Source organism: Pipra filicauda, unplaced genomic scaffold, assembly GCF_003945595.2.
Source record: "Pipra filicauda isolate LSUMZ 115617 unplaced genomic scaffold, ASM394559v2 scaffold59_size3379749_pilon, whole genome shotgun sequence".
Classification (NCBI taxonomy): domain Eukaryota; kingdom Metazoa; phylum Chordata; class Aves; order Passeriformes; family Pipridae; genus Pipra; species Pipra filicauda.
The window spans coordinates 265295-289748 of NW_024104753.1; the positions used below are offsets into that span (position 1 = coordinate 265295).

Here is a 24454-nt window from a genome sequence, read left to right on the forward strand (position 1 = left end):
TGCTTACATGTAAATCTGCTGATAGCCAGAGAGGGAAATAGATTAAAAATCAGTCACAACCCTTAAGGAAACCACCCTACCTACTGAAGTCATTCAATAGGAGGAGTCATGAATTGCAGAAGCTTGACAACAGCTTTACTTTCTTCACTTCATTAGTGTCATGCAGTTGTGTTAGAAATCTAGCGTGAGGAAACACTCAGTTTGCCACTTGTCTGTGGATATTACATATTGCTTTTCTCCATTTCCACATGCTGAAACTGTGTTTCTTCATCTGTTTGATATACTGGGTGAAATCAGGTAAGAACCATTAGCTTATTTGCAATCTTGGCTTTAATCAAACATTAAAAAAAATTAATCTTCCTTGATTTAAATTGGCCAAAAGACTAAGACTAAACCTTTCAAATTATGCCTAGTGGAGCAGATGATTAGTAAAGAAAATTCAATCACTTTGAAACTGAGAAGTAGGTTTTCATTTTAAAGTAAATAGAACAAAGGCAAAGCCCAATACTTTATCTCTGGCTGTACTTTGCCCAGTGACACAGTCAGGTATGTGCACTTTGTACAAAGCAGAAACAGTCTTAATATACTAATGTGAGTTAATTGTTTGTTGTTGGTTTGACAGGTGAACAGGTGTTCAAGTTATGTGTTATGCTTTTAAATAGCAAAATTTAGTTACATAAAAGACAGTGGACACTTGAGATTTTCCCCTTTTCAACCACAGAAGATACTTAAATTGCTTACAATAGTACGCAGGAATATTAAAATTATCTATTAACTTAAACTGCATGTGTGACAGCCCAGTGCCTGCGTGGATGTTCTGAGTGTACAGATACAGTGACTACTCCAACAAGTGTTCTCAAAGAGCACCTGGGTATTCCTTCCAGGAATAAGAGTTTGAAAAGCCTTCCCCAATGACTCCCCGCTAAAAATTCAAAATGCTAAATATGTAAATCTAGTACTTATCTAATTCCACGGTAAAGATACCATCTTTTCTTTTTTTTCTATTTACTTTTCAAATAACTTCTGTCATTTCTCCACCATAAGTAAATAAATTTCTTCCCTGTGACTTTTGCCAGCTAGTAAATAGGTTTTGTCAGTTAAAATAATTTCCTTGTGATAGATTTCTCACTCCTGTGGACCAGACTGTGTCTAGTTTATCTCACTGTCATTTCACTGGCTTTAGAAGAAGTAATTTTTATTTCTACCAACCAAATGATAAAAAAATCAAAATATTTATATGGATATAGAACAATATCTTAGCATGAATCTTTTATACATTAGATACAAAGGGATAAATTATAAGGATCAGTGATTAAACATTTATTTAAGGACAACACTAGGCAAAATTGAAAGAGTTTCATGTTTTACCTTTGAATCCAAGTAGCAAAACTATAATCAAGTGATTGGTTTTTATTTTAGCTTTGTAGATGACATTAGGGTAGCAGAATTTATATTTCAGTTTCATTATCATATATAATTATATGAAAACTAGAGATCAAATGTGACACATTGTATTAACATCTCATATCATGTCACATGTATGACATTTTACCAGGTTCTTGATTATTTTTTCCATGAAATTCAAGGCCACTGCAGCTGAACAGCCCTCAGTTTCCAAACATCTTTTGGATAAGTTCAAGCAATGAAATTAATTGGCTTCCTGTATCACTAGTTAGTTAATAACCTGTCCAGTAATTTCAGTAAAAGTTACCTAAATTTTTTAGTGTCTAAATGAGGAGAACAGTAATATTTATTTTGAAATATAAGTAATTGCACCTTTTCTCACACCTAATAATTGCACTTATTGTCATAAGGTGATGATAGGCATGAAACTTTTGTTTGGTTGATTTGAGGTAGGCAGTTTGAGGCTATTTTTAACACTCTGTAACTTCAGGTCTGCTCTGGTTTTGTGATGTCCAGTCCAGAGGTGACCAATCTAGTCATTGTAGATACATGGCTTGACATTAGAGGTGATTGGTCTAGTTCCCTAAATTAGTGTATTAGTGTAGTACTGAACACATTTTTCAGATACCTTGTAAGCCACCTGCACTTGCCCTTCACGGCTTTATAGACTGGTGCAGGCTCACTGTCCTTCTCAGATGTGGTGGATTTTGTTCTGCCTGCTATGTGCTTGCTGGGAAAAGGAGAAGAGCTGGGAAAAGGAGAAGAGCTAGAACTTGTGACTCAAAAATTCTGAGAAATTCAGGTTACTTTTTAAATTATTTTTTAAGGAACTGAGTAGGTACTATTTCTCTTCTGACTTTTGCTTTTAAGTTGACTTATTTCAGGAGTATTTTAATGACAGAAGAATTGGGAAAGGTGCCATCAAGAATCGGATGGACAAAAGCTTTGTGTAAAGTAACATAGCCCACTCAAAGCCAAGAGATTGGCCCAAATTTCTTTGGCCAAAAACCAGGTGACACCACAGTGAAGATGAGGAGGCCGTAGAGAAGAACTGTGACAGGAGTCGGTGTTGTGCCAAGATCTGAAGTTGGTTTATCCACACAATGTGACCTCAGCAGTCAAAGGATAATTTGTAAAGGGTTAACTTTTGTTGTTGATCACCAGACAGAGGAAAAATTAAGTCTTTTTAGACTTTCTTGAAAATCTTCATCTGCGTGTAGACTGATCTACAGCTTAAGCTTGTACACCCTGAGTACAGACAGAAAAGCTAAATACTGCAGTTTGGCTTGTGCCATTATGTACACTGACCTTAGAGTCTTATTTTTTCAAACTCAGAACAAGATCATTTGTTTCTTCTTTTCTTGTTTCTTGTTTCTTGGTAATGGTGCCTTTATAGCGATCCAAAACTAGGAAAGGGTTCTGGTTCATCCCCATGTTGTCAGGTAGCTGTTTCTTATTGATGGGTCAAACAATTAAGGTCTAAAGGTTGGCAGCTCTGCCACTCTGGCCCAAAGAGGAAGAAATAACCACACCAGTCTTCCTGTTTATACAACACACTCGTTGTGAAAAAATTCTGAGAACCTAAATTTGATGGTGAAGTAAATGATCTTATCAACACTGACTGCTAATTTGTATCTATATGGAGAAAATATATTGTTCAGGAATAATTGAAATAATTTTGTATTTGAAGGGTTGAGAGGAGCATAGTGGTATCTGCAGAGTCATTAGTTAAATTGTGGCTCCTTGTTGTCCAGTGAACTTTTTGTCACCTCCTTCCAAACGTCCGGAGTGCAGAAAATGGAAATTCTCCACTTTCAGCAGAAAAATATGAAAAGAGAAGTGAAGAGATGGCATTTCAGCTGTTCTAACTCATCAAATGACTATAACATTTCCATCTTTTTCAGATGAGGAGAAAAAATGTCCTGAATTTACAGATCTTAATATAGGCAATGCTTTGTCTGGAACGGAACTCCGAGTGCAGCTACTCCTGTACACCACGGACAATCCAGACTGTTCTGAGAGACTCATTGAGCACAATGTTACTGCATCTGAGTACCTTAATACAGCCAAGAAAACTGTCTTTGTTATTCATGGCTTCAGACCGACCGGGTCTCCTCCAGCATGGCTAGGTGACATGAAAGAGCTTTTACTGTCTTCAGAGGATATTAATCTCATTATAGTTGACTGGAATCGTGGTGCTACAACTGTGAATTACCTGACTGCAGTTGAAAACTGCAGAAAAGTTGCAGAAATACTGAAGAACTATGTTGACCAGATGCTGGTAAGGCAGAGCGTTGCATCTATTCTGAATAAGTTTCAAGAGAGTAGTTTAGGTGAGAATGGATATTTAAAGTATGTCTAAAAAGAAATCCAGTAAACAATATCAAATGACATTTCTTTATAGAAATATTTACTGAACTTACATGCAGTTATTCCTGCATATCTCTAACTTCACCTGAGTTTTTATTTCTCTTTCATTGAAGTGTGTCTGAGAGTGCATCTGATTTCTTTAGCCAGTTGTAAATTTTAGGCCTTCTAGAGAGAGTGAATGCACCAGTGGGGAGGTGAAGGGAGAACTATTCAAATAATATGCAGCATTCAAATTTTACAAAGGCTTTGCACTAGTCTTGTTACTATTAATCTAATATAATTAAATTTCATTTAAATGAAAAAGAAAACATTAACAGAGGTAGAAATATTAATTCTAAAATTATATAAACTTTTGACTTTAGAGGGAGTTGCTGAAAACAATAGTTGATGCCAGTGGTCTTAACTGGGCTTTTGATTTTTTGCTTGATCAAATGAATAAAACATTATCATCTTGTTTGTGCTGTTTATCACTTGCTTTCTTCCATTCTCACCACTTCTTTTCTCAGCCGTTCTCAGAAATTTTCATTGCTGTGCAATAAGAAAAGATTCACGTGGAATTTGAGTAAAAAACCCTAACATTTTGAGAAAGGCTGAGGTGAAAGAAGAGAAAACCTATCAGAATCTGTCCTCTGGAGCTAGATAGAGTGATAACAATTTGTAATTATGTCAGTAAATTTATTGATATGGAATTAAAAAAAAAAAAAGGACTATAAGAACAGTATCCAATTCAGAGTTGGTTAAAAAGGTGTGTTTTGCAAACTTCTTGATACAACTATTTGGTTAGTTGCTGTTTGTAGATTTGCCAGGCAAAACAATGACAGCATGTGCAAGTCGTCATGACTTTCACACTTACAAGCTATTGGGAGGCCTTTCTTAATTCATTTTGAGACATATTACTATGTCAGATGCTGTGTGTCATCCCATCATTTTACAGGGATTCCAACAGGTCTGATGATATTGTTTCAGAATTCTTCAGTAGGTTTTGATTTGTTTGTTGTTTTGTTTTTTTTTAATACTGCCTGGTTTGTAGAACGGGCATTTTAAGGCTTCCCAGCAGGTGTGTGTGGCACTATCATTCAGCAGCTGTGTGGTGTAAGTATTTGTTAATGGTATTATGTTTGTAGTTTATTTTATTGGAAGGATAAAGTAGGGGAAGGTTTTTTTACCTAGTTCATAGTTTTGGTTCATCTTTCTTAAATCTGATAAATGTCTTCCTCTTCCCTCCCCTGCTCCCCTTTTAACTAGTGTGACATTTCAGGAGAAATGTGACTCAAGCTTCCTTTTTACATTTTACTAGTTAAAGAATTTCACAATTACTACACTTTAACTAATACAGCATTGCATACTGAAAAGAACTTTGTAATTTCCACTTTTTTTTTACTGTTAGAAAGTTAGAAATATAACTGAGAGTAGCGACAAAAAGTGAAAACTAAATCAGTCTACTGATTTCTTTTCAGTTAACTCTGTGTGTGATTGTGGCTTTGGTGTTTTTTTCCCATGATAGGTACATGGAGCTTCTCTTGACTCTATATATATGATTGGAGTCAGTCTTGGGGCTCATGTGGCTGGTTTTGTTGGCCAGAAGTATAATGGCAAACTTGGGAGAATTACAGGTAAGTTTTTTTAATCCTAATACACATATTCTATTGTATCTTATATTGCCATAGCTGCCAATCACATAGATGCTAGCACTGAAATATTGACAAATTAGAACTGACTATTTATTAACATACATGAGGAAAAAAGTATCCCTGGTAGAAGTTCAAGAAATTGTGGAAGTCTGCCTTCAGGACATAAATTACAGGTTAAATTTTCCAATCTGTTTAGTCTCTCAAATGAAAATTGAGTGCTGCATCTAAATGACACTTAAATGCTATACTATGTGAGTTTCTGAATAGTTGTATTCTGGTGGTGAGAGCAGTTATATAGTGCATTTCATTTTTATGAAGTGCATAATAGGTATGGTATTTCCTGGGGAAAATGACAAAATTAATTGTCCTGATTTGATTCCTCATGCTGTTGGCTTATACTAATCTGGATAAAATGGGAGATGAGCACAACTAATTAGGAAGAGAGAGAAATCAAGATATGGGTTGATCAGTCTTGTCATAGAAACCTTTGCTTTGCTTAGCAAATTGAACAGAAGAATTGTGCTGGGTTTTATTTTCGTTTTCATGCCAGGAAAATTAAGTCATTGATAAATAATGCTCAAATGTTAGTATTTTATATATCTGTACAGGAACAGAGGCCAGAATTTATAATGTTAGTGCTGTTTTCATTTAGGTCTTGATCCAGCGGGCCCTTCATTCACTCACGAGCCGCCAGAGGGGAGATTGGATCGTACTGATGCACAGTTTGTTGATGTAATTCATTCAGATACTGATGGTAATGACACAGCCTTAACTTTCCTTTTTCAGCTTGAGGAAAGGCAGGAAAGCAAAAGAGAAGGGATAAGCTTTTTCAATAACAGCCAAAAAGTGCTGCAGAAGTGTATTTTGTGTTATCGGTAACATTCCTTTGCTGTTCTAATGTGTGTGAACACAGAGGCTGTAAGCACGTGATTGTCACTGAATTAATCACTTCTGAGACAGCCAGTCTCAGCTGTATCACGTCAGTATGCTACAGAGTCACTGCTTAAAATTCTAAATCATGTTACTGTAAGGTTAAGATGAAGAACATTGTAAAGTCTGCTTTATCCGTGCTTTAATCTGGTTTAATTTTTTCCTCAAAACCATAAGTAAACCTTTAAAACCTACCACACTTGTTGCATTATTTGCATGGTTTCACATCAGTTTCTTTAATAATATTAAAAATTAAGCATTTTACTACACAAATTTATATGTGAAGCTGCAAAACACCAATTTTTGTAATGTTCCGATTTCGTGAATAAGGATAATGTATGGTAAAAAGGAAGGTAGGTCAGATTGAATTAAATCTTACTCATGGAATCTTGCTTACTTTTATAGGACACAGACAGATTTTTCTACTCTGATATACTGCTTATATTAGTGTACTTTGGAGTACAATATGCCAAAAATGGAAAATCTTACTCTAATGAAAATTTCATTGTGAAAGAATTTTGGTTGCTGGAGAGAACATGAATTTCATAAATTTGTTTGTGTAAATAATGTCTCAGCTATAACTGCTTCTGTTCTTTCTCTTTTGTGGCAGTAGGAATCTTACACAAATTTGTATACATTTGTGTATAGCATTTTTCTTATGTATAATTTTTCTTAAAAAGAAAAGACTCCTCAGATTTAACTCATAATATGACTTTGATTTACAGAAATAAAGAATGGTATAATCACAAAAGTTTTCTTTAAGACCTCCATGTTATTTTGTAGTGAATGTTATGATAATTAATTGACTTCATAATTCTGTTTATGGTTTTCTGATTCATGATGTTCTTACTTTAGCACTAGGTTTCAAGAAACCTTTAGGAACCATTGATTTCTACGCAAATGGAGGAATGGATCAGCCTGGTTGTCCAAAAACAGTTTTCAGTGGTAAGTAAAAATGTGTTTAATTAACAAGAAGCGCTTGAGGTCAGATCAAAAAAGGTTAAATTGAGTTGAATGTACACTGCACATATTGGGAATAGGGGAGCTGAAACAATTGTACTCTTTCCTTTCATCCCAACTCAGCAAATGAGAAATAACAAAGACATTTTACATTGGTTTTTGAAATATGGGCATACATATTCCACCATATCATTAATGTTGGTATGGTGGAATTATGTTATTATATTATATACACAATCTGCGTGTCGTGATCATTATTTTTCCGTGGTTATATATGACTAGGCATGGGTGAACATGTTTGTATCCAAGTGGTTTGGTCTGGATCACTTGCATATGACATGGAAGGGAAGGTTTCCAAGTCTTCACTCTGTCTTAGGTTCCTGCTGGTGGGCAGTGATGAACAAGGCTTTGGACAGGTCCTTTAGGCTCTCAGATGGAAAGCGCTTTAAGAAAAGATCTTTTGCTGCAGAATTTTGCTCATTTCAAGCTCCATAAATCTTAGGCAAGGTTGCTGCCCATCATTTTTGTTTACTCTTTTTGGATACGTTTGTTTCTGTATGTGTTTCTTATTGCTGATCTGCACAGTGCTGCTACCAATTAAACTGGCTGCAAAGGCACAGGGCTTCCCCTTGTGTGTCTGTGAGCACAGGAGAATCCCTTAAAACTCAGCATCATCTTCATCTGTATAGTTTGTTTTGTTAGGAGAGGAAGGAATTTATTACCCCAGACAACTAGAGAGAAGAATCCCTCAAGTGTTCCTCATGGTAATTTTTGTGCCAAAACTGCCCACACTGAATGCAACAAGGCAAATTTTAACTCAGACTCGTGCTTTATGACAAAAAACTCTGTAAGTTTGATAGGATTTAGCAGACTATTTCTTACAAATAAAACCCTGTAGCTTTTAATGTGTCTATAATATTCAAAATAGTCCCTAGTTTTTTTTTTTCTTGCGTGTGTGCATCCCCTCTATACACTTGGTGTTCAACTAACCAGGGAATAAAAAGCAGGGCTAATTAAGAATGACTTTGGGAAAGGGGATTGCTTAAGTAGGAGAGGTGAGTGGCAACAGCAGCAGTGGCTACAGCAGATTCTGGTGAGCTGAGCACCAGTCAGGCTGAGCAGGGAATTGCTGGAGTCAGAGAAACCCAGATAACAGCTAAGAGAGACCTTTCAGGAACTGGCCAGGTTCCAGTAGATCTCACAAGCTGCGCTAGTGTCGGGACAAGGGGCAATGGTTTCAAACTGAAACAGGAAAGGTTTAGATTAGATATTAGGAAGAAATTCTTCACTCAGAGGCTGGTAAAGCACTGGCACAGGTTGGCCAGAGAAGTTGCAGATGCCCCATCCCTGCAAGTGTTCAAGGCCAGGTTGGATGGGGCTCGGAGCAACCTAAACTAGTGGAAGGTGTCCCTGCCCAAGGCAGGGAGGTTGGAACAAGGGGATTTTTAAGGTCCCTTCCAACACAAACCATTCTATGATTCTACTTTTCCAACACTTTTTTTTATTAATAAAAATGATTACATATTCTTTTCTCTTTTTTTTTCTTTCCTAAAGGAATTCAGTATTTTAAGTGTGACCATCAAAGAGCTGTTTTCCTCTTCTTATCATCTTTGAAAAGAAAGTGTGACATAATAACATATCCTTGTAAATCTTACTTGGATTACAAGAGAGGAAAATGTGTTGATTGCAATGCTTTCCAGCCGATGTCCTGTCCAGTACTGGGTAAGTGTTACAATATCTGCTCTGGGCTGGGTGAGATTTTTTGGGAAATCCAGACTTGCTCTTCCTGGGGTTATTCCAGTGATCTGTAGGATCATGTAGAGCCTGATCATGTCCAGAGCTGCCAACAGCTAAAGTAGTTTAAAGTTCATGGCTTTGTCTACTTTATAGTTATGTCTGTTAGGCACAGGTGCTGAATGTTCCTAATCTTTGATCATTTTGCTTTCCAACCTGAAATGGGTTCAGAGTGTTTCTCCCTCTCTACAGAGGGATTGCTTCTACTTAGTTCATCACTTCAGGCTTCCAAAGTGTGTTATCATCCCTAGAGTACTTGTGGGTTTTATTTAAGAATAATAATGTTTATAGCAACCTTAGAGATCCTGTGACTCTTCTTTTGGAATCAAGTTTTAATTTGGAAGGGGTTTAGTTGTTTGGGGTTTTATTGCTCTTAGAGAGGATCTGGGGACAGTTTGAAAAGATCTAGTCTACAATAGTGTGAGCATTTTCTAGTTGGCAGGGTTTTCTTAAGAATGAAATTTCAAAAATACTTAATTAGAAGTTAACTTTCAATTTGTACTTTGTCTTTTTTAACATGCTTACACTAGAATGTGCACCCTACCTTAGTTAGATCAGGTTCAAAGAAGAAACATAAATAGATCTATATATTATTTCATAATAAAACCCAACCATAACAGGACCTTATAGTAGGGCAGAAAGACTCCAGGACTTTCCCAGCATGGTTATCAGCCATGCCTGATGCACTTACACAGAATACCCAAGCTAGAGGTGGAGAAATATTTCACCAGTCAGCTGCCAAATTTGTGTTTGGTTGTTTTTTTTTTTTTTGACCACTGTAAAAAAACTATGGAGAAATGGCAGGCAGCCGAATCTGGGAACTGAGAGGAGAAGCAGCAGCCTTCTATTGAAATCTTTCCTGCTTGCTGCCATGCAGTGGCAGCTCTGCAGCCTGGAACTAGCTCTCCTTGTCCAGTCCTTTCTCCAGTAGAGAAATCAAGAGGGAGAGAACACGATCATCCATTCTAGAAACAAGGACTGTTATCAAGCCCCAAACACAATAACTGTAGAGTTGTGTAAAATTCTTTCTACATTAAATCCATAAGCTTAGGAGGTTTACAGTCTACATAACATTTTATTAAATAATATCTACAGTTATAGACTTAACAGTTTAAAAATATTTACTTCATGATTCCAAAGAGAAGGAAAAGCTGTTCTGTATCTGTTCTCTGCAAATATGTGCACTACTTTTTTTGGATTTGTTTTTATAATAGTGCTCTGTAAGCACTATTTTTTGGAATTAGTACTCTAGAATAAATAGATAACTGTTACAAAATGACAATTTTGGTGATACTCCTATATTAGAGGAATTAAATACTTGCATAATACATTCTGTTATACTCCGACGATTCCCATATTTTCCAGGTCAATTTTCTTTCTCAGAGAATATATAAGAAAACTGAAGCCAAATTTTTCACTTTGGGTGAGATTCTCTTGTGTAATTACATGTGTATCATGATTTTGCTGAATGTCTGAAATGAAATATTTAAACTTTGGATTTCAGGTTATCATGCTGATAGATGGAAAAAATGGTTGATAGCAAATAATTCACCAACAAAAGCTTATTTTGATACCTCGGACCAAGATCCATTCTGCAGTGAGTGACTGAATACACACATAAAGACTCTTTACAAAAAGTTATGCCTGTTGTTTGTTAGGTGATCTGGAGTGAAAGTGTGTTAGAAGTAGAAAGTCAGTGTTAGCCTCTTCATAAAATGGTGTAAAAAAACATTGCTGAAGGAAAAGAAATATTCTGGGGTGGGGGTGGTAGAAGAGAGAAAAGAGGGGGAGAAATATTATCAGACATAGAAGGAGGCACAAGGAACAGAATGAGAAATATTGTAACAACAGCATAAATATAAGGGAAAATCTGCAAAGTCAAGAAGTAAATTATTCTACTAAACCAGCCTGAAAAAAGAGAGTATTGATTAATTAAATCCTAAGAATCACCTTAGATATTTGGTAACCTGAGGAAATAGAATAAACAAGAGGTCTTAAAAAGAAGTGAGACAATAAGCCTGAGCAGGACAAGCTTTTCATACAAGGTGAGGCTTGGTCTTTTAGGAGACATTGTTAAAAATCAACATGCCAAAAAAAAAAAAAAGTTTTAATTGTGTGTACTGTGGGAGCACAGTTACAGTATTTTTGATGGTTACTGAAGTACGGTAGGAGGCCAGGCCAGGTTTCTGAGGGCACAGTGGAGCAGATCATCTTCTACCCAGGTACCCAGTCTGTTTTCCTGAGGCCGTGGTCCTTCCAGAGCAAGGGGATCTAGGGATGGAGTGTGAGAAAGCGCCCGAGATCCCTCTTCTCTTCCCCAGGCTTCCCCATGACTTTTTCTAGAATCCACACAGAGGTTTTGGCAGCTTGACTTCTCTGAGGGAAGGCTGCTTGGAGGACCTGTCCTGCCAAGCAAGGCATGGAAATGCCTTCAGCTTTTACCTGTTGATTAATCAGCTCACCCAACTAACCGGCCACTTTGCCCCTACGTAAAGCTTCTGCCAATGCTGTTCTTCCCCTCTCCCTGAAAATGTACCTCAGCTGTTTTCTGAATATGTCACTTTTGTGGGTAGTGCAAGAGTGCTGCTACACTGACAGCTCAAATATCCCCTCTTTGCCAAAACCTGAAGGTGCTAGTTAGGGCTTAATTTTATGGTTTTTCCTTAGGCAGCACAAACTCTTCATGCTAATTTGGGTGACAGCTTTCTGATGCACATCCTGTCCATGCAAGAACTGGAGGAAATAACACACTAATTATACAGAAATCCAAGTAGCCATTTGGTAGAAGCTAATTTCTGTCGATAGCTTTCTTATTCTTCTTTGAACTGGTAGCTTAAAAGTATCATCATCCAGTGGATACTTTTAACAGGGTGATAATAACAACTGTATCTTGTTGAGGTCATTTTTTGACTTTCATGGTTTTCTATTTCTTTTTGCAGTGTACAACTACTTACTGGACATTACTACCTGGAATAAAAGCATTAGGAGAGGTTTCATTAAAGTTAAAATAACAGACTATGCTGGAAACACAGTAGAATCAGAGATGAATAGGTATGTTGTGCTTTGTCTTTAAAACTATTTTCTCACTTTATAGGATTAATTTTCTGAGTTTCATAAACCTTTTAACTTGTTAACTTGTCAGTTGAAAAAGTATCATGAAGTTGGTAACACCTGGCCATGGCACCTTTTCCTGAATACGGCTCAGTGTAAGAGGCAATGCCTCTAATACTGAAATGGTCCTTTCCCAGGTCCTTGCATGGAATTGGTTTGAATCCAGTTCTAGCTGTCCTTGTTCTGAATGCTCGAAGTTGGTGCATCTTGCAAGATTTCTGATCTTAATAGTAATGCTTAGCAACAATGAATATTATTCAGCTAACAAAAATCTGACTAGAAATAATATTTTTCTTTAGTGAAGCTTCAACATTTCAGCAATACAAGAGAGTCAAAATACTAACTGGATTTTACCAAGACATTGAAAAAATATCAAAAATTTCCTTGACCTTTTCTACAAAGACTTTAATAGGCCCAAAACACAAGCTTAGGATTCTCCAGATGACCCTGAAATCTCTTAATAATCCGGAAAGGTAAGTGTTTGTCATGTATTAAAGTTGGGTATCCACTAAGCTGCTTGGGATATATCCTCAGGAATGTGCATTTCCCTGTATTGATTGTTTTTTAACTGCATATTCTTAAGTGCATGAATGTTCTTCTCATCCTACTGATGATCAAATTTGTCCTGTGGAAGAGCTGCTCTGTACATTAACATTCAGTGCACAGCACCCCTGTACTTGAGATGTCCCACATGCTGCTCGTCACTGCAGGCTGCTGCTGCTGTCTGCTCACAGCGTGCTCTCAAGGACCAGCCTGGCTCACACCTGCATGGTTAACTTCTTCTCCATAAGATAAATCCCATTAAGCACTTTTCTGATTTTACTCATGTGTCTGTACACAGCTTTTCACACTCAGGTATGAAATGGGACTCTTCAGTTACTGAGTGACTGGAACAGGTTTTTTGGTCTTGTTGCTGAAGGTAAAGACCTTCTAAGACCAGAACACAGTCTATATCTGCTTACACTTAAAATTAAATAATCTCCTTTTTTTTTTTTGTAATTGAATTAATTATTTCTTGTTTAGAATACTTCATCAATATTACCATATGTTCATTTTTTAAACCTCCAGAGTCACTTGTACAGTAGCACTAGCAATTAAATTTTATATTTGCATCTTGTGAAAATAGCATATTACATGGAATAGGTAAGAAATATCCAGGAGTAGCAAGCGTACTTTACTTGAGAGTTGTTAATTTGCTTTTATGAATGGAAGATTCAAGAAAGTCAGAATTTAAAATAAAAACCTAAAAATGGTTATCAAATAAGTAATGCGTGAGAATAATATTACAATACAAGTAAGTCTTAAGTCAGTATATTTTGTTAACTTGAGATATACTATTTAAGGCTTTCTGATGTGGTGTGTGATAATAATCTAGTAGGAATTGGGTATTGATACTTCGTAAAAGTTATAAAACCTTGTTATATTAATCTGTTTTATATTTATGGAGAAAGGGGAGGAGATGGATGGGAGAGACTTAGGAAGAAACAAAACACTCAGTAATCAAAATAGTACCCCAGAATGTACATATACTTGACTTTATTAACTTGTTGAAGGTCATAAGTCTAAAGCTCTCAGTGCACTGGCATGATTTTATTTAAAAGCATTTGGTGATGAGAGATAGTCCAAGTTCTAAATCACATTTCAATTTTACTTCTCAGCCTGATGGTGATAAATCAGAAGATATATTTCATGCAAGTCTGTCAGCATTTGGGAGTTTTCAGATAATGATCTAGCAAATAAGAAAGGTTTTCAGGGAACAGCCCTCATTGGGTTTGAGTTTTCATTCCTGTTAGTCTGCCTTTTTAGTTTAAAAGTAAAATGCACTTGATATGCTTTAATACAGGATCCACTGAAGTCCTACACATGGAGCCTCATCAGACTGCAGTCATATAGACATGTTAGATACTTTTAGATAGCAATGAAAAACAAGGCATTGAATCAGAATGTGAAGGGAATTTAAATGCAGATGTTACAACACTATTGGTTGGCATAATTACATAATTGCTCATTGTAATTATAATTACCTGTATTTACCTTAGTTTCATATAATTACAACAATTACTTGAATACAGGATGATCAACTAGAAATTACATTGAAAATATTTAAATTATTCTAAAGAAAGTAATAGGTAAAAACCAGGGGACAAGTGCAGGGATAAAAGACAATAGGATTCTCTGTCTCCCCAGATCTGGGTTAATAGCAAACTGTGGGAGTTTGGGGAATATCACTGACAATTGTTAGTTTGTCTGCTAGGCTGACTATCCACTATCCACACAGATGGTGTGTGAATTTGGAAGTGCTAAAAGATATATATAATTTTCAGACTCTTCTGGATTCTGAGATAAATCATTTCTGCTCTGCCATGAAACCAGAAAGCTTTGCTAACTTGTGCATGTTCAGATGTCAGCTATACCAAAGAGCTTATGATCCTGTCAGTCAATTCAAACTCAATTGATGGGGAAGGTGAATGTCTCAAAGATGCTTAGCCCAGACACCTTTGAGTTTTTTAACAAAAATAAGAACAGTGATAATAAAAAAGACCTTATTAGTACGTCTTTTTAAGAAGAGCGTGTGTAATGCCCATGTGTTTTAGCAGACAGCAGAGAAGCCACATGGGGTGAGGGATTATGAAAGCCTCACCTAACAAAAACATTATTAGTGTTTTGCTCCTTGCTCAGGGCTGCTCTCCTATAAGGCATTCTTGGTACTCAATAACCACAAGCTGAGATTGATTGCACTTCAAATGAGATACAATATGTTGGAAATCATATGCTTTTATTTCTATAATTCATTATTATGGTTTGTCTAGGTATTTTGTCCCCTGTGGCTAGATAAAAATAATACTACAAAAATAATATAATAGTAAACCAGTAAATTTAAATCAAAATGAATTGTGGATAAAGGACTGGATGAAATTCTATTTCACTGTATGCTACATCCCAGGCTGAGGTTGGGTATTGTGTGGTATAACCACATCTGTGAGTTCAGAACAACAGAGAAGATAATTTTAAATAAAATAAGTATCATAGCTTGTATGCCCTTAGAGATGCCATCAGAGGATGCAGCAGTCGCTTGTTCAAACCATCTCTCACAGTTCATCTATGGCAGTGCATGAAGGGCAGAAATGTGACCTGCCTCTACCCTAAAAGGCATTGCATCTATTTTGACCTCAAAAAGTGATACTTTGTGTATCCGTGATTCCCTTTGTGACCTCTTTATATGTTTGTGTAGTATTATGCAGTTCTGAGTTTTCTAGGTGTTTAGAAGACAAATGACTCTCTTGCACTGAACTTTCTCACACATACTGTCATTGCAAGGGAAAAAGAAAATATTGTGATGTAGTTTTCTACTTTCCTCTGTGAAATGGAAACAGAGACACTTTCCTACCTAGGGAACTTAAAATAAATTATTCAGGCCCAGAGTTAACAGGAATTGTGCAGATTTTGTGCCATGGTGCTAAAGAGTTATTCTGGATGCAGATTAATAGCTGTAATGGATGAAATGCTGCATATTCATACTTAAGACTTGTGTGATACACTTCTTACTCCTGCCACTTTGCACCATCCAGCTGACGTATGGTAGTTTTTCACAGTCTGGCAAAACTACTCTAGGGATGCATAAAATAGAGCGTAAACTCAGACAAGAAGACGCTTCTTGTTCTGAGTACCATCTCTGAGAGCTTGTAAACACTGGAGGTTTAGTAATTCATATACAGGAACATTTTTCTGTTAATGTTAACTTTTTTTGTTGTGCAATTTTTTTTTCTTTTTCTACTTTTGTAGGTTGCAGCTGTGCAGATATGATTTTGTACTGATGGAGAACACTGAACTGACCTTCAAACCTATCCCTTGCTCTGAGAAGGGTACATGAAGAGAGAGCTACTGCTAACTTAATTTTTCTTACAGCAGTGACATTTTGATGCTTCCTCAGGATAAAGACTGCAATGAGAAAGAAAATGAGATAAGCTAGATTTACTTTCAAGTCTACCTGGTAATATGCATTAGGCTGAAATTAATTGAGAAGTTCGGACATGTATGTGTTTGGGAAATTATTCGAATAAAATAAATGTATCATGGTGGAGAACATACAGTGGTCTGTTCATCATTGTTTGTTAGCAGTGAAGCAACTACTGAATTAAATATGAATTATCTGTATAATCTTGGCACATTATTTGTCTTATGTATATTTAATTATTTATTATTTGTAATGGCTTTTACATGGAGACATAATTATCTGTCTACTAAGTGAATTTAATATACTGCACATGTGATCTATAGATCTAATACACAACAGTTTTGCTGTGCTGTGTTCATTGGACAAATGAATCCACATTTTCTCATTATATAATGTCTCAGTGTGAGAACTGCAACAATAATATTTGTGAGCACATATGTAAATTTGGTATTTAAATCAGTTGTCTTTATGCCCATTGTAGATGAATGTTAGTGCAACATTCAGCTTTATGTTTTTTTATGAAAGCTACGGACAGGGCAGAGTTGTTTGAGATATGAAGTAATTCTTAAGTCTGTTTTGAATAGAATAACTTAAAGGTGAAATAAATGCATTTTAATTCTGTTGCTGGTTGGGCCTCTTGGAGTTAGAGGTGCTGCTCAGGTTGAGATTGATGACAGCTTTTCACCTATTGGGATGTGAACAGGACTAAACGCTTCATAAAGATTTTCTCCTTCAGTTCAGAAAAATGTTTTCCAGTCCCAGATTGCCTTTCCTGATGGAACTGATTTAAGAACAGAAAGCTGTATTTTTCTTCTGTAAGGTTGTTGTATTTAACACTGGTTTCTCATGTAAAGGAATGACACTATCCTTTTCCTTTCTTTCCTGTGACCCTGCTGTCCCTGCTCTTGACAGCAACACTTGGTTGAACCTTTTAAACAATTTCATCTGAACGTCAATGGAAGGGAATGTCCAAAACCTCTTGTAGTAGTTGGATTTTTAGGCCTTCCTTGATAACTGAGATCAAACCCAAGGAAGTATTCCATTCTATCCCTTTACGTAAACAGAGGTACAAATACGAGGAGAGGAGGGATTGATGCTCTCTTCTCTTCCGGGGAGGTCTGGAGCCAACAGGTTCCCTGTGACCAGCTCTACTCGTGTGGGAGTGAGGTCTGGTGAGGGCTGGTCAGGGCTGTCGTTTCTCTTTCCGATCCGGGAAGCGATCTGGTGGTGTGGCGTGAGTCTGTCTTCTCAAGGGAAGTATTGAGAGTTCATTTTGCTAGTTCTTTGTTTTGCTAGTTCCAGGGTTTTGATCGTACATATCCGTTTTGGTTTTGTCCCTTTTTGTCCCTTTTCCTTTCCCCTTCCCTTTTTTTTTTTGCAGGAGCTGTCTGGGGTTCTCGTGTTTATATGTACGTAGTATTTTAACTGTATATAACTGTGATATATGTAAATACATATATATATATATATATAGGTATAATTCGATTGGTTTTAGTTTCTTTCAGCTTCTAGAGTTCTTTTTTATTGTGCCTAAAGGGAGAGGGAGGGAAAAAGCTTTCACTGCGTTTTGGAGACTTGGTGGGAAGCCAGCTCCAAACTTGATCACCTCTGAATTGTAAGTTTTATTGGAAGTCATCAGGTGGGTTATAAGGAAGCTGGAAGATAGCGTCCTGAGGAAGGGAAAGCAAGTTTTCACTGCAAGAGGAAGCTCTAGCATTCTGGTCAGCACAGGTAAAGCTCTGAACCAGCTACTGCATGTGCTCTTACTTGTCTAGACAGAAGAAAAAAGAACAGAAGCATGGACAGACATGCTCATGGACTGACTTTCTTAAAAGCATATTTATTCTATAGAGATGGTAATTGTATTACAATAGGTTTTTTCTCAGGTGGTATTTTACTCAGCTTTATCATTTTATTGTATACATCTTTGTTCCTTTTCTCTGAGAGAGTCATTAGGAGATACACAGGAAGAGATGTTTCTGTCTGCTTGTATGCATGTATACAAGGGGAGGGGTGGTTTTTTATTTTATTTCTCCTGCTTTCCGTTTTTTTTGAAACTGCTGTTACTCTGCTTGTTTCATTCTGCAAGTTTTTGTCAAGCCTTGCTCTTGTCAACTCTAGTTTTCCCTTAACAGGTCTCTGAGCCTCATTTTTTTTATCATCTTGCCTCCAAATACCTATTTCTTATGTCCCTTTAAAAAAGACAGAGACCTCAGACTAAATTTCAAGTGGCTGGAACTAGAATCTTTCAATGTGTGGCATAAATGTTCAGGCATAGAAATGTATCAGATGTGCTCTTAAGTTTCCTTTTGAGGTTGCTTTCTACAAATTCTCTAAAGTTTTATATTTTTATATGTTTTAAAAATGTATATTTTAATATTTTATATTCTTGGGGGTTTTTTCATTGATTTTATGTCCTGAAATAATGAAATGCAGAAGTATGAATATGTTTTTTGACAATAACCTTTTTGTTTTGGTTGATATATTCAATAGGGAGGTAATATACGGAAAAAAATCATGAAATTGTATTAGTTCTAAATTGGCAACATAGAGGGTAGACACACTGCTCTTTCCAGTAATGGAACTGAGTGCTTGCTTGTTACTGCAGCTATTACTGATGTGTCAAACAAGTGGGGTTTTTCCCCTATTTTGTGGATTGTTTACCCATACAAGCTTGATTTTCGACAGCTTACTCTATTTTAAGACAGACACAAATAAAAGTCTACCTCCTGAGGTTGGCATTTGCACTATAAACTATATCCTTTGCCATTTATTTGCTTCCGAGTTTGGGATGGAGCTCCGGTAATGCAGCCCTTGGAAAGGAGAATTTGCTCTAATATTTGCTTTCGGGCAATGGTTGTATGTGGTTTATTAATGTAATATAATAAAACACGACCCAGCAGCTCAGATGGCAAGCAGCCAAACCTTTAATTTGAAGGAAAATGCCCCCTTTATGCACACTTGGAGAGGGCATGTGACCCACCTGAGCAATGACAGTAGAACACACACTGTCCATCTGTGTCAGTATGCTGGCTGGGGACTCCAAGACCCAGAATGCATCCCCCTGCATCCCTGGGACATGTCCTCTACAGTTGTAACTTATACACACCAGACTACTCAGCCCCTGCATCCTTTATGTAACCACACTGGCAAAATGGTGCCTACACAAGCACTCAGGATATACTGAGCTGTGGGGTTGAGTATGAGACACAAGCAAGAAAATGTGCAGAACCGAGGACTGAGATACCTTCCTAGAATTTTCTGTTACAAATGGGAGGAAAATGTGTGAGGTAAGGTGCTGTTGAAAAGTTACAGGGAGGCATACAGACGTGACTAAGTGTCGCTCAGTGGTGTGGTATGAAGAAAATAATAAATATTTTCCCACATTTGAAGCATCCTATGAAAAAGGAAGGACAGGAATAGTGATTTTTTGCCTTGATTTTGCCAAGCTTTGGGTAAAAAGGAAAGAAGCAGTGGGGTTGTAGTGGAGGTTCCAATAAACAACATGAGGCAGAAAGAAACTTTCCTTTTCTAATTTCCAATTTTAGTTGGTAATTTCCATTTCGTAAGAGGGACTGTTCCAGGCAGTGCATTTCCAGCACATAATTGCACTTCTCAAGTGGCTAAGCACTTGGACTGTAGCCTTGTGTCTCCCAGCACCAACAAAATGGGCTGTAATTGTTTGGAAATGCAGTGCTTTCTATGGCTCAGTGCCACATGCTACTTTGTACTAATTGTGTCAGCTCCCTCAGACTCAGCAGAAGATGCCACAGTCAAGCAGAAAATTAAGTCAGTCCGAAAATGAAAATCTTCCAGGGAGTTCCCTGTTCTAAAGCAAGTGGTGATGGCAGTTCAGTGGATCAAACTTCTGCATCAGAGCTGAAGAGAGGCTGGACTCAGTGCAGTTCTCTTTGTGCATTTGCTGCCAGAGTACAAAATATCCACTAGCATTTTTTCACTGGGGAAATTCAGCATGGGTTGAAAACCCCAAATCAATTTTCTTTAAAAAAATCTTAAATGGAGAAATAGGTAATTTCAGACTAGTTTGACTTGAAATTAAATATTTGCTTTATACAGCTGCCCCAATTGCCCCAATTTTCTCTTGTTTCAGTATTTGGCAATAAGAACTGGCCTGCTGGGTGACCTGGTGACGCCACTGGGCTTTGGTTTTCTCACCTGTAAAATGTAAAATTTTCCAGTCAGGAAACACTTCCCAATTTGTAGTGATAAATTTTGTTAACATTATTTTAAAAATTTGCTTGCATCTAGTTTGTTAAACAGCAAGGAACAATCTCTGTACACGGGAAAAAGGATACACCCCGTGAGTAAATGTAGACTACCATCGTATTGTAGTAATAACAAAGGGATCTCATTAGTATTTACTTATAGTGATGAACTCTGAGTTGTTTCCATCCAATGCAACAAGCTTGAGAGATTTAATGCTGTATTTATATTTAGTGTTTTGTCACAGGGAGATTAAATTGTTAAGTGACAGGTTTATAAAACTCATATAAACTTGTTTTTCATGTGTTTGTGTTAGATCTGATCAGTATTTGATGAATTCATCTTTTCTTTCAACTACTCCATTTTGAATGACATGACAGCAAGGATATGTCCAGAAACTCATTAAGCACTAGGAGTCACTGGAGCAAGCAGGAACCTACTTAGATACAAGACAATGTATATAATACAGGAGATGTTCACTCTCTTAATTCACAATAGGTTGAAATGGTCTAGATTAAAGATATGTAGGACAAGACCATTTGCTAGTTTAATTCGGGATGGCTTTATTGATTTCAGTGATGCCATATGCAGTTAAGGCTGTGGTTTATGATCTCTGCCTCGGATAAGGATTGATTTCACATTGGAATTACTTATTTGTATAAGGTGAAGTGCAGATACATGATGGTGGAATTAATGGCTAAGTTTATATGCAGCTAAGTGGAAAGCAACTTAATAAGGAAATGCTCAAAGAAGGTCAGGTATCTTTTTAGGAAGAAATAAGTACTGTAAAAACATTTGCTTTTTTATGCGACTTTTGTAAATAAACTTATAGGTTGCTTCAAAAGGAGTATTTCAGGGTTGTTAATAATCACACGAGGCAATAATGTCCAGAGGGAAAGTGATAGGCCAGTACAGTGCAGCTTGTATGAATGAGGAAGGAAGGATTCAGACATGGGGGCCTAAAGAAGTGTTAAAACAAGATAAGTCCAGAGCCAGCTTCTGCATTTGACAACTGCCACTGAAAGCACTCAGTGGGTACATCAACTTATTTTTTCTCTATGAAGTTTCCAGTGTTTCTTCTGAGCATATTCATAATGGGACTAAGACTTACCAGGATAGAGAAAGTACAGGCTATCCCAGCAACGGGTATCCCAGCAAGGACTGATGGGAGAGGGACTCCTGGGTGACTGGCCTTACTGTAGGGGCTGTTAATATATTTTTAATATTAAATGGTGAATGTGTAAAATGAGCTAACTCTTAAAGTCTGTGTTCAGTTGTTCTAAATTGCAACTGAACTGTCTATCCTTTCTCACAAGACAAGAAGCAGCCTGCATGCCTGGGGCCACAGAGCTCCAGCATTTGCTGCAGCTGCCAAGGAGGCTCTGCATTGTGGCATCAAAATCCAGTTTTAGTCTCATCCCTTGCATCCTTCTGTGTACTGTAGGGGTGCAGGAGAGAAACACTGATTAAGAGCCTTATGACCTAAAAAGATGTCCCTTTATAACCTTTTAGAGAAGCTCAGCTCCTAGGTCCTCGACTTGCTGTGGCTTTCAGTGCAGCTGGAGACAGAGGTTGAGGCCATCAAGAAGCATGGCCCAGGAGGAAAGAACTGGTAGCCTTAGCCATTGATGTGAGACTGGATTACTCATCATATGTTCTAGCTTTAGCAAGTCCTTGGACCCACTCTTCTGGTCCCGCTGCCTGACTGCCCAGTACTGATCACAGTGCATAAGGTGTGCTCCTGAAAAGCATCTTTCAACTTAATTTCATTTGAAAGCAACCCACTCTGCACTCTCTAAGACCACTCTGCAATGTGAACTAGGATGTGGTGAGTCAGGATGGTCCTGATTCAAACAAAAAGGCTTATGCAGGCTCTGCCAAGGTGTGGAGGATAAAGGTGTCCATATAGTGGGTATATCTGAAAAATGGGAGGATGACACCTGTTTAAAATGTGGAAGTGTGACACCTGTGGTAGTTAATATTCCTGCTAGATCTTAGAATACCAGACATTCACTCGCTTACTGGTTGACTGTTTGAATATGGAGAGGTGGTGATTTTTATCATGTTTATCAACAATATGCAGTTTAGGCATTAATTGCATGGTGTATTTAACCTATGTTTCTTATATCATTTGGAATATGAGTGTAAGAAAAAGGGATAATGGTCCTACGAATACAATGTACAGAGAAACAAAGGATAAACTATAAATGAAGATTAGAAAAATGTGTTAAGATTTTAGAAGAAATTAAAAAGTTGTCAGAAGAGGGCAGCCTTTTCACATAAACTATAAACCAACAAGACAGAAAATATCTGAAATTATTCCTTTCACTATAGTTAAGCATGCCAGTATGGGGTTAACCTTGTTAAGGAAACTGGAACATGCACAGAACTTGATGGCAATAAGAATGCTTCTCTTTTGTGCTATCTTCAAAGGATGGATGCCTGGCTTTGTAGTAGTATTTTTTTTCCTGTTATGTTCAGACAATAGAGTTTAAAATGATTGTAACGTGAGTCAACAAAGGGAAATGCAATCATCCTTCTTTTTATTTTTATTTATAGTTAAAGAGAAATGAACCTTAGGTATTAAGGGCACAAGACGCTTGCTTAAATATTGCAGAGGTAAGCCAATTTTTAGATTAGGAATGAACAAAGAACTAGAAAATTAAATGAAAGATGCTCTATTAATGTATTCTTAATCATATCAATCTGTCTCAGTATTTATTCAAATACAATATGTAGTTATGAAGACTGTTTCAAATAGTGAAATTTATGTCATAAACAGCTGGCAAACTACACTGGTTTCCTACAGAACTTATTGCAGTCAGACTCAGTTACAACTAGTCTGTAACTATTCCAGTGAATTTAACACTGCAGTGGAAAATGCACTGCTAAAATTTGAATGAACATAATTTTTGAACTGATAAAGAGATTCTGAAGTTGTGTTTGGTTTAATTTCTGATTCCTGAAAGAGAGGAGTAACCCTGTGGCTCTGCCTCTTTGCGGGAAATTAGCCTGTAGTAGGAGCAGGAGCTCCAGAGGTGAGGGCACGGGAGACCAACTATCTAGAGTGGGAATTTGGGTCTTGGCACAGGGCTGAGTGAGGACTCAACTTCAGTGAATGAAGTTTTTAGACCTTGATTCAGTAAAGCACTTAAACACCAGGTGATTTAAGTGATTGGTTAAGATGCAAATTCAGTAAGCACTGTAACAGAAGCCTACCTAATTGCAGTCTCGAGCAATTAAGTGTTTTTTTACTCAGAGATTAAAGATTATTTTAGCACTCAAAAACATCATAAAATATTTAGTTTGTGTATAATATCCATATTATGCCATTGTTCCAAGTAAGAAACAAATACATGGCATAAGGAAGGAGCAAAGGGTGTCTAAAGGCTCTGCTGATCTTTTCCCTCCCATCCATTTACTCCATGCTTGTAGATGCTTTTAGTCTGTGGTTTCCAACCTTCAGGCAAATCTAAGGGAAGGCAGAGAGTCAATCATAGCATGGCATACTGCTCAACATGAGGTGCATGCACTGTCACATATTGGATGCCAAGACATACCTCCGTTCTTATAAAATATAGCAAGACATATTTATTGAATGCAGAGGAGATGGGGGTTTAGGGTTTTTTTTTCTATTAAAACCAATTCTTTTACTCTAAAGCACTTCATTTCCAGCTGATTTTCCTTAAAGGAACAGAGGGCTATATAAAAGGTATCAGGAACTGTGCTTACGGTTTGGAGGTGTAGTGGTACATGTAACGCATATTATCATATTTTAAGAGAGCTGCATTTTGGATATTTCCCAATGTTTTGACTAGCAAAACACATGGGATCCTGATAGGTCCACATTATTGAAGAGGCACATATAAATTGGAAATTTTCCAGAAACAGCATGACTCTGTCTATCTGTTAAGATGTTTCCTTCTGGGCCTTGTTGGAGGTTGCAGACTTGTCTGTGTGTATGCATGTGTGGTGGGTTGACCCCCACTGGAAGTCAGGTGCCCACCAAAGCTACTCTGTCACTCCCCTCCTCAACTGGACAGGGAAGAGAAAATAAAATGAAAGGCTTATGGGT

General features: G+C 37.1%; 1 protein-coding gene across 1 annotated transcript; it reads left to right on the forward strand.

Moving 5' to 3' along the window:
• Nucleotides 1–224: 224 nt before the first annotated feature.
• On the forward strand, nucleotides 225–16071 carry LOC113982128 (lipase member H-A-like). The gene is made up of 10 exons (XM_027710074.2): nucleotides 225–297; nucleotides 3309–3685; nucleotides 5279–5387; nucleotides 6058–6159; nucleotides 7191–7280; nucleotides 8850–9017; nucleotides 10594–10686; nucleotides 12029–12140; nucleotides 12500–12673; nucleotides 15984–16071. Exons 1-10 carry the CDS (start codon nucleotides 249–251, stop codon nucleotides 16069–16071), a joined length of 1362 nt encoding a protein of 453 aa, XP_027565875.2. The 5' UTR covers nucleotides 225–248.
• Nucleotides 16072–24454: the final 8383 nt, after the last annotated feature.

Coding starts and splice junctions, on each gene's coding strand:
- LOC113982128 (XM_027710074.2), top strand. CDS start 249: ATGCTGAAACTGTGTTTCTTCATCTGTTTGATATACTGGGTGAAATCA. Junction 9,018..10,593: donor GATGTCCTGTCCAGTACTGG/GTAAGTGTTACA, acceptor TTTGGATTTCAG/GTTATCATGCTGATAGATGG. Junction 10,687..12,028: donor GGACCAAGATCCATTCTGCA/GTGAGTGACTGA, acceptor TTCTTTTTGCAG/TGTACAACTACTTACTGGAC.